At 41.5% G+C, this 10,586-nt stretch overlaps 2 protein-coding genes across 3 annotated transcripts in view; both read left to right on the top strand.

Moving 5' to 3' along the window:
• Positions 1-4,621, top strand: part of si:ch211-244b2.4 (uncharacterized protein LOC541512 homolog) — a 30,474-nt gene extending 25,853 nt beyond the window's left edge. Inside the window, exons 5-9 of one of the 2 annotated variants that reach the window (XM_055937651.1) lie at positions 1-128; positions 399-519; positions 2,606-2,684; positions 2,826-3,031; positions 3,230-4,621. The exon at positions 1-128 is cut by the window's left edge and continues 8 nt beyond it. In XM_055937651.1, the coding sequence (XP_055793626.1) occupies positions 1-128; positions 399-519; positions 2,606-2,684; positions 2,826-3,031; positions 3,230-3,285 (590 nt within the window). In that variant the 3' untranslated portion in view covers positions 3,286-4,621. Of the gene's footprint in view, positions 129-398; positions 520-1,905; positions 2,049-2,605; positions 2,685-2,825; positions 3,032-3,229 lie in introns of those variants that run through there. The other variant, XR_008761320.1, reaches the window with a different exon arrangement.
• Positions 4,622-4,794: 173 nt separating this feature from the next.
• On the top strand, positions 4,795-10,575 carry si:ch211-244b2.3 (uncharacterized protein LOC557230 homolog). Its single transcript, XM_055937653.1, has 13 exons — positions 4,795-4,874; positions 5,143-5,174; positions 5,450-5,528; positions 5,633-5,765; positions 6,050-6,194; positions 6,367-6,487; positions 7,348-7,435; positions 8,517-8,628; positions 8,775-8,880; positions 8,960-9,038; positions 9,267-9,336; positions 9,447-9,561; positions 9,925-10,575. Coding segments are annotated over exons 1-13 (1,140 nt in total). The 5' UTR covers positions 4,795-4,873; the 3' UTR covers positions 9,984-10,575.
• Positions 10,576-10,586: the final 11 nt, after the last annotated feature.

Raw genomic sequence — 10,586 nt, 5'->3', positions numbered from 1 at the left:
GTATTGATTTCAAGGCGATGAGAGTCCGCGGTAAGAAGAATCTGAGGGTGAGGCGTTTGGATGGTCAGCAGACAGAGTGGATCTGGTTCTACTCAACTAGCAAAGGCTGGATCAAGTATGGAGAAAAGGTACAGCAAAACACCATGCAAAAACCCCAAATGTACCGTTGTCTTTAGAAGCTGAACTTAGGAACATGCCAAGGTTGAGGTCAATTCCATTTCAATTCAGTCAATTCAGGAAGTAAACTGAACCATGGAAACCTCTTCTGGAATCCTCTACTCTAGTCTTAATTCAGCTTAGAAACATCATATCATATGACATGTAATGCTATTGAGAGAAAAAACGTGTCACAGAAACCATTGTTGAGTGACGGGAAGAGTGTTTGTTTTTTCTCTCAGGATTCCAAGGGAAACCCAGGCCCCATCCAGAGTTCTGAGATCGAGCAGAAATTCCAACGCAACCGTAACGGTTCTCTTACATTCAACATCGGCTCCGATACCTTCGAGATCCGATTCAGACGTGAGTGAGACTGAAAGAAACCTTAGACAAACACTTATATTGACATTAAAACTTTAATGTCAAATCAATCAAATCACACTTTATTTGTCACATGCGCCAAATACAACTGGTATAGACTTTACCGTGAAATACTTACCTAAGAGCCCTTTCCCAACAATGCAGAGTTAAAAAGTAACAAACATTTGCTAAAGAAAAAAAGGAAATAGTAACACAATAAAATAACAATAACGCGGCTATACAGTATATACAGTTGAAGTAGGAAGTTTACATACACCTTAGCCAAATACATTTAAATTCAGTTTTTCACAATTCCTGACATTTAATCCTAGTAATAATTCCCTGTCTTATGTCAGTTAGGATCCCCACTTTATTTTAAGAATGTGAAATGTCAGAATAATAGTTGAGAGAATTATTTATTTCAGCTTTTATTTCTTTCATCACATACCCAGTGGGTCAGAAGTTTACATACACTCAATTAGTATTTGGTAGCATTGCCTCTAAATTGTTTAACTTGGGTCAAACGTTTCGGGTAGCCTTCCACAAGCTTCCCACAATAAGTTGGGTGAATTTTGGCCCATTCCTCCTGACAGAGCTGGTGTAACTGAGTCAGGTTTTTAGGCCTCCTTGCTCGCACAAGCTTTTTCAGTTCTGCCCACAAACTTTCTATAGGATTGAGGTCAGGGCTTTGTGATGGCCACTCCAATAACTTGACTTTGTTGTCCTTAAGCCATTTTGCCACAACTTTGGAAGTGTTCTTGGGGTCATTGTCCATTTGGAAGACCCATTTGCAACCAAGCTTTAACTTCCTGACTGATGTCTTGAGATGTTGCTTCAATATATCCACATAATTTCCCTGCCTCATGATGCCATCTATTTTGTGAAATACACCAGTCCCTCCTTCAGCAAAGCACCCCCACAACATGATGCTGCCACCCCCGTGCTTCACGGTTGGGATGGTGTTCTTCGGCTTGCAAGCATCCCCCTTTTTCCTCCAAACATAACGATGGTCATTATGGCCAAACAGTTCTATTTTTGTTTCATCAGACCAGAGGACATTTCTCCAAAAAGTATGATCTTTGTCCCCATGTGCAGTTGCAAACCGTAGTCTGGCTTTTTTATGCCGGTTTTGGAGCAGTGGCTTCTTTCTTACTGAGCGGCCTTTCAGGTTATGTTGATATAGGACTCGTTTTACTGTGGATGTAGATACTTTAGTACCTGTTTCCTCCAGCATCTTCACAAGGTCCTTTGCTGTTGTTCTGGGATTGATTTGCACTTTTCGCACAAAAGTACGTTCATCTCTAGGAGACAGAACGCGCCTCCTTCCTGAGCAGTATGACGGCTGTGTGGTCCCATGGTGTTTATACTTGGTTACTTTTGTTTGTACAGATGAACGTGATACCTTCAGGCGTTTGGAAATTGCTCCTAAGGATGAACCAGACTTGTGAAGGTCTACAATTATTTTTCTGATGTCTTGGCTGATTTATTTTGATTTTCCCATGATGTCAAGCAAAGAGGCACTGAGTTTGAAGGTAGGCTTTGAAATACATTCACAGGTACACCTGCAATCGACTCAAATTATGTCAATTAGCCTATCAGAAGCTTCTAAAGCCATGACATTATTTTCTGGAATTTTCCAAGCTGTTTAAAGGCACAGTCAACTAAATGTATGTAAACTTCTGACCCACTGGAATTGTGATACAGTGAATTTTAAGTTAAATATTCTGTCTGTAAACAATTGTTGGAAAAATGAATTGTGTCATGCACAAAGTAGATGTCCTAACCGACTTGCCAAAATAATAGTTTGTTAACAAAACATTTGTGGAGCGGTTGAAAAACAAGTTTTAATGACTCCAACCTTAGTGTATGTAAACTTCCGACTTGTACTGGGCCGTACGTGCTAATGGATCCATGTCCTTCACTGGTCGTTGCCAAGCAGTTGCCAGTCTGTGACTCACTCATGTCTGTGACTCACTCAAAACAGAAAGACTCAACGTAACTGGGAAAGTGAAAGTATGTGAATAAACATTTTCTGTGTTGTTTATTAGTTTCTCTGTTCATGATGTGTGTGTGTGTGTGTGTTTGTCAGAAATGAGACAGGTGAACGGCAAGAGGAAGAGGAAAGTTGTCCGTCGTCCACAGTACCAACCACCTCAAAGCGGAAATCTGTAAGTTCAAACACAATCGAACAGATTGCCCCTTTAGGAGAAGACATCTACTGTGCAAAACCCTCATTATTTGAATGTGCTGATTTGAATGTCTTGATATTTTACTTGAGACAAACGAACCGGTCTCTCTGATTTGAACAGAATTGGTCGAGTGACGTCTGCTTTCCAGAGAGTGAAGATGTCCCCAGCGGGCCAGAGTGAATCTCCAGAGTGGCAGTTTGGGGGGAAAAGTGGGCGATGGCACACCTTCAAAGACAGTGCTGACATTGAAGACCAGTACCAGCAGGACTTCAATGGATCCATGTCCTTCACTGTCAACGGACAGGCCTACAAGCTGGACTTTTCAGGTAGGAGGCCTCAAGACGTGTGTAGCCTTGCAGATGATGTGTAACTCATGTTAGAGGAGAGAGAACTTCAGTGGGATCTCTTTTGAAGGTCATCATTCTTATAGTAGGTCTTAATCAATTAGATTTTCTAGAAAAGGAATGACAATATGTATTTAGGCCTTGTCTGAAGCATTCTCTAAATGTCTCTGTCTTTTGCAGCCATGAAGCAAACCAACCAGTCTACAAGGGTGACGCGCAACATCAGGCGTGTCTAGAGAGCATGAGGAACAACTCAACACTCCAACATCATCATTGCTGTTTATTTTAGGGGACGTAGAATTGTTGGGTTGCTATTGTTTACATGCAAGAACCTGCCATTAGATCACGAACGAGAAATACATGCCTATTGCAGAAAAGGACTACAGATAATGGATATACTCCTGTATACACTGTGTATGAAACAACATGCACAATAACAAACTGTTTACCTTTTTCTGTGTGTTTATTTTTTTTGCCCCGCAAAAGCAAAGTGCAGTATCTGCAAATTTGGTAAAAAACATTTGATCTGTTGTAATGGCCTGGTGTAATATGTGATAATAAGGCATTTAGTTTCCTGACAAGAACAACCCAGTCAATCAGAATATATCATGAAGTACCAAAAATCGCTGCATGTCTGTGTAACGGATGTGGAATGGCTAGCTAGTTAGCGGTGGTGCGCGCTAATAGCCTTTCAATCGGTGACGTCACTTGCTCTGAGACCTTGAAGTAGTGGTTCCCCTTGCTCTGCAAGGGCCGTGGCTTTTGTGGAGCGATGGGTAACGATGCTTCGTGGGTGACTTTTTGATGTGTGTAGAGGGTCCCTGGGTCGGGGCGAGGGGACGGACTAAAGTTAAACTGTTACATCTGGACAGAAAACGACTTTGAAGTCAGATTTTGCTGTTCATTATTTTAATCAGATATTGCACTTTGCCTTTGTAGGGTATGCATATATGAGGAATGCTGTAGCAGACTGCCATGATCAAGTAACTGGGACATTTAGTTAGTTGTGTGCATGATGTTGAAATGTAGGTCATACATTTTTATCTCAGGTGTTGTTCGAAAAGACGGGAATATTCAAAGCCCTCATTAAATAAGTCTTAATATTTTAATTTAATCATTTATTTGAATCAAGGGTCATAGCCAGTTATATATATACACATCATTGGTCATCTAGCTTGTGTTCATTTCTAACATGGTTGTTCAGAATAAACAGCCCACTGACTGCCTTGTACTTTACCCCTAGATGAGTTACATTTTTATTGCTGCAATAAATTCTCAGAAGAACTGTGAGTAAACAAATTCTGTTACGAACAGTTGAACAGTTTGACTTTTAGCAATGATGAATTGATTAGGTTTTATGAAAATCAATGCAATACAATCTACAGTAATGTGGTAGTAACAATGTTGGAATAACACTGCGTTAAAATGTTCCTATAAAGGGGGCTGACGCTTGTCCTTGGTACCTCAATATGATTGAAAGCTTAAACTGCCGTATTGTTACTGTACACAATGAATAAAGACAAAAACAGTATATGTTTCCATGTAATAAGGTTTTGATTAAAAGCTGAATAAAATCTGAAATGTTTGAATGCTTTTATTTTGTGATCTGGTAGTTTGCACGATTGTTCTTGGTTCTACTAACTCTGCGTTTCACCAACCCTTTGTTCATCTTTATTTATTTTTCTCCAATCTGAAAGGGTATGTCTTATGCGAAACAGAGCCGCGCCCGTCATGCTCAAGAAATGAAAGTGAAAGCAATACAAAAGAAAGTCTTGACTGATGTGTAAAGACGAATGAAACTTCCACTCTATATTTTCAACTAAAAGTAAGACGTTTTTTTATATACAACCATTTGACTATTATATTTATATTTAAATAACTAGCCTTTCAAATAACATTTCTATACATGATTTAATACCCATTTAATCTTTTGGGAGTTTTTTTGTACTAAAGCAAGCAAGTCGGCTCGTCATTGCCTAGATTATTTTTTACTTTGTTATAATGATTACGTTGAATATCTGTTATTTACAGTGTCATTACGTTGAATATCTGTTATTTACAGTGTCATTACGTTGAATATCTGTTATTTACAGTGTCATTACGTGGGTTTGGCAATAGTTATCTGGTAAGTTTACGAGCATTACAGGTCAACATTTCTCAGTTGCATTATTGTTTGCATAGGCTATTGTCAATAACACACCAACAAAACACTTTATTATCAAATGCCTAATGCTGATGTCACAGCTGACTACTTGAGCAATAAATCTGCCATAGCAGAAAATCAAGTATTTAACAATGAATAAGAGCCCATAGACCTGCCGGTATATCATTCTGTAGATGTACATTATTTATAGTAAATAGTTTCAGACTTGTTTATTACCGGTCTAATCCTTATTGAAGGAATATGATGAGGAGGAGGAGGAGGAAGAGGAGGAGGAAGAGAACTATGAACAGAGCACGTCTAGTCAGTCTGCCTCAGGTAAATTAAAAGGAAAGAACTACAGAAACTGACCTTAGATCAGTGCAAAGGGGGCAACTTCAACAGATGATGCCCAATTGCTATAGCTATTCCTATTTCGACAGCCAGGGGGAGCCACTTTGAGTGGCAGCTGTATAAAGGACAGAGATGGCTTAGTATTGGCAATGACCATGTGATCGAGACCCACTACTGCCAGCCTGGGGCCAAAGGAATGAACATCTACCCATCACACATGGGGTCAGTATACAGTAGACGTTTTGTAGCAATTTCTATTATACAAGCTGCATCCCAATAGTCTTGAATAGTGTTCATCCCTTGTACCTTTCCTTGATATATAATATTGGTTCAAGGAGGTAAACAGGAGAGGAAGCATTTTTAGAGAATTAAGACTCAAACCTAGGATCTGATTATGTATTTGTTATATGTTATATGTTATACAATAGTTCAGTAACCTAAGTTCTGACTGTTTTTGAACAGACAGGTGGATTGTGTATGTAGCCTTTCTGCTCTGTGTATTCTAGGCAGGTCTATATAGATTTTGATCAGATTGAGGCTCAAAATGCTGCCATGGGTGTACGGCGACTCACGTTCCTACCTCAGGGTCAAAGTGAAGACATCGGGTGGTATTTCAAAGACATTCTGATATGGCGTGAATACGGTTCTTCGGTGAGTGAATTTGAAAGTTCCCAAATAGTCTTATAATACAACGTTTTAAATTGTTATTAAATATAACTGAAATTCTCCCTGCATATTTCATTTCTCTCCCTCTTTCTGCCCCCCCCCCCCCTCCCCCTCCCCCTCCCCATCTCCCCCTCCCCCTCCCCTCTCCCGACCCCAGGGTCCAGGTCAGGGCTCGTCCTCAGTCAGTAGTGGTGATGTGGAACGACAGTACATCCTCAGACCTCAGGGGACCTTCCACTTCACTGTGGGGAGCAACAGCTACACATTAGACTTCACAGGTAGACTCCACACAGGGCCGTATTCATTAGGTCATGCTGAAGCAAAACGTTTCGAGACGTGCAGCGGAAAAACAACAAAACAAGTGTTTCTTATTTAAAATTAATATAATCCCTCCCAATTATGTACTATTTTACCCCTTATCCCACCACATACAGTGTGATGTGACAGAGCAAGTAGCCAGTAGCATAAAGAGGGAACACCAGGGTTGAGATCTGGCATTTGGGGTTTGATTCAACCCATAGCGTGGAAGATCTGCGCTTTAGCACGATTGACATTTAAAGGCAATGTTACCACGTTTGCGGAGACTGCATTCACGTAAACGCTGCCTATTTTGGCTCAATTGTAAATGACCTTTAAATGTCAACTGCGCTACAAGGCAGGTCTTCTGCACTATGGATTGAATTGATCAGTTGCTACATCACTTTTTTAACTTAATGATATGTACCTATTGACTCTTGAAGAATATAACTTATAAATGCCTTATGAGCTTAGTTCAACTGTCATACCCCATCAGAACCCAAAATACAAGCTTGTTTTACTCCAGTGTTTGTAAATATAAACAAACATTTCTTAGCCTCTCAACATGGTTAAAACTATACTTTTGATATCATGGATGGTCAGTCCTTGCAATCATAGCTCTATGAATTTGAGATTGATTACATTTCTCCAGCTTCCTCCCTTACAGTTTTACCAAAACAGGGGCATTAAGAATGATTTGTTATTGTTTCAACTGCTGATTGCCGCTTTAAGCTTCTTTTTTGTTGTTGTAGAGCAATCGACAATACTTTGCATATCCTGCCAGACAGCATTTTCCCATACAATACAAAGGTTTTTCTTATCATATGTATGTCTTCTTCAGCTATGACACAGACCAATTCAGCCACCCGGGTACAGAGAAACGTCCGGCGGCGTCCAAAGTTCAACTCCATCGTCTCAGGGAATAGCAGGTATGAGGTTTCATCCACAACCTTATTCCATTTAGACCCCTGGCCTCTTCCCCTAGGATAGGGCCTAAGGTGAACAGTAGGTATTTTGACCCCTAGGATAGGGCCTAAGGTGAACAGCAGGTATTTTGGCCCCTAGCCTCTTTCCCTAGGATAGGGCCTACGGTGAACAGCAGGTATTTTGACCCCTAGGATAGGGCCTACGATGAACAGCAGGTATTTTGGCCCCTGGCCTCTTCCCCTAGGACCTACGATGAACAGCATGTATTTTGGCCCCTAGCCTCTTCCCCTAGGATAGGGCCTACGATGAACAGCAGGTATTTTGGCCCCTAGCCTCTTCCCCTAGGATAGGGCCTACGGTGAACAGCAGGTATTTTGGCCCCTAGCCTCTTCCCCTAGGATAGGGCCTACGGTGAACAGCAGGTATTTTGGCCCCTAGCCTCTTCCCCTAGGATAGGGCCTACGGTGAACAGCAGGTATTTTGGCCCCTAGCCTCTTCCCCTAGGACCTACGATGAAGAGCATTTATTATGCTGCCTCATCTATATACACCGTTAGGCGCCTGCCTCATTAATTTAACCTGTGTGATGGTTGTGTTGCCAAAGTTATTTGAATGGGTAAGTTCCAGGTCAACTTCATTGCATTCGTTGTATTGCATCATCGACTACCACTCAGGCAGCTGTATTATATGATGTGTTTAGCTGATTATTTAAACCTATCCAGGCGTTGTGAGATCTGGCCGCCGTCTGCAATGTAGTCAGCCTGGAATGCAGACTTTCTGTACACAAACTGGCCTATAGGAATCTTGTAGGTGTTATTCAATAGAAATCTTCATCAAATCTATACAGAAAAAGTTACAAACACCAAAACAAAATAGCCACAATATAATAATAGCATTAAATATACATTATTTATAACAAAAAATTCCAGCTTCTCTAGTGTGATTGGTTTCCCCTTTGACCTCAACTCAGTGTCAAGATAACTTTACATACTTTCCTGACATATGCAAATGTGATCATCTATAGTTTCATACCTAGTTTCTTGTCACAGCAACACTGAAGTGTAAATTCACTATTTTTTTGCAGCTTATCCATTGCCCAATCAGCCTCCACCGTAATTGCCTCACCACCGCCCTCTGCTGGCTACACCTGGGAATTCATGGGCGAGGAGGGAGTGTGGATAGAATACCAGACTCCAGTGAGTGGGACATTATTTTATTCCTTGAACCCTTGCAAATAGCACACTACGTGACATATTGTATTTTGTATATGCCCTCATTAAGGTGAGAAAGGGGGAGGGAGACAGTCATGGTATGGCAGCACATAATATGTGGCTTTTTCCAGGGTTGCTCACTGGAGAGTGCTGGGATTGAGAGACGCTACCAGAAGAACCCTAAGGGACAGATACGCTTCAAAGCTGGGAGATATTCCTACACCCTCGACTTCTCAGGTCAGACTGACTTAAATACTGGTGTACCATAACGTGACCTGTCTAGGGACACTCCTGAAGTTTTCTGTGTCTCTTCCAGGCATGTGTCAGACCAACGTTCGCATCGGGACCAAAAGAATTGTGAGGAGAACTCAATGTGAAGCTCAACAAACAAGCAGGTATGCACAATACAGGCTGGGAACCTAGAGCAAGGAGTTTTACTGACCAAAGTCTTGTCCCTATGGGTTATGGCCAATAGTTTTTCCTGGTCTGGTCATGTAGTCAGGAAGAAGTGCTGGTCATTAGTCAAGGCCTTTCTGACCTGCTAGAGAGAACCCATGTGTAACAACTGTACAATGTGACAAATAATGAAAACTCTATGTCTAATTCCCGTCCTCCTCTCACAGTGGAGGAATGGGTTTACAGTCCCGTTGGCAGTTTCAAGACGTGGACGGAAGCTGGAAAGACTTTGCCAAAGTAAGATGAACCGTTTTACTGCTCGCTCTCATCAGACTCGATAATAGTCTTCATATTACTACATTAAAGACACATGACCAAGCAGCGTGTGTGTCGACTTAATCCTGTAGAGAAGCGGCACCTGCAGTGTATCCAGCCAGGACATTGAAGCCCAGTACCAGCAGAACCCAAATGGAACTATGAACTTCACTACCAGGAGATTCAGCTATCAACTGAACTTCTCAGGTAAATATGTAATCTTCACAGAACAAGTGCCTATAGCAGAGGTGTCAAACTCCTTCCCTGGAGGGCCTGGTGTCTGCTGGTTTTTCCTTGTAATTAAGACCTAAACCACCAGGTGAGGGGAGTTCCTTACTAAACAGTGAACTTCATTCATCAGTCAAGTACAAGGGAGGATCGAAAACCCGCCGAGACTCGGCCCTCCATGGAATGAGTTTGACAAGTGCCTAACGGGTAAAGGATAGCGGTTGGTTGAAGGTTGAGGAATAGTTTAATTGATTTGATGAATCCAAACTCCAAACCAAGCGTTTCCTGTGTTGGAGAACATTATTGTCATGACCTAAGAGTTGATTGATTTGTCTTTTGCAGCCCTGACCCAAAGAAACCTGTCCACTCAGACCACCCGATCTGTTCGACGCCTGAACTAATCACTGCCCACGACACTGTCCTCTGTCAGGGGCGAAGTGCAATACCCTGGCAGAGGAGGCTGGTGGAAGGAGCTATAGGAGGACAGGCTCATTGAAATGGCTGGAATGGAATAAATGGAACGGTATCAAACACAAACACATGGAAATGTTTGACTCTGTTTCTTTTATTCCATTCCAATGAGCCCGTCCTCCTATTGCTTCTCGCACCAGCCTCCACTGTACCCTGGGTGCATCTCAATTGTCTAAAGTGGCTTCCTCTCAACTCCATTTCTTCATGTGCACAGTGAAGACGAAGTCACTGTCCGGCACTGAGACGGAACCCCTTCCATTCCACTTCCTCCTAAAAATGAAACTTGTTTACATATGTATTCATGGATTTCCTGTTATTTTCTCAACATTGTGCATATACTTAAAAACCAATACTATTATTAGAAAAGTAGCTTCTGACAATCTGCACAATACTTTTATTTAAATGGGAACTGTAAAAAGAACCCTCTCACTGCCACTGGTACAAAAGGAAGAAGCCTTTTGAGCATGTTCTAGCATGTACATTTTCATTGTCTTTAGTTTGAATAAAGGTGATTTTCAAGTATCTACTGCTTG

The sequence above is a fragment of the Salvelinus fontinalis genome, chromosome 11, assembly GCF_029448725.1.
Source record: "Salvelinus fontinalis isolate EN_2023a chromosome 11, ASM2944872v1, whole genome shotgun sequence".
Lineage (NCBI taxonomy): Eukaryota > Metazoa > Chordata > Actinopteri > Salmoniformes > Salmonidae > Salvelinus > Salvelinus fontinalis.
This window is presented reverse-complemented; position numbering and strand designations above follow the sequence as displayed.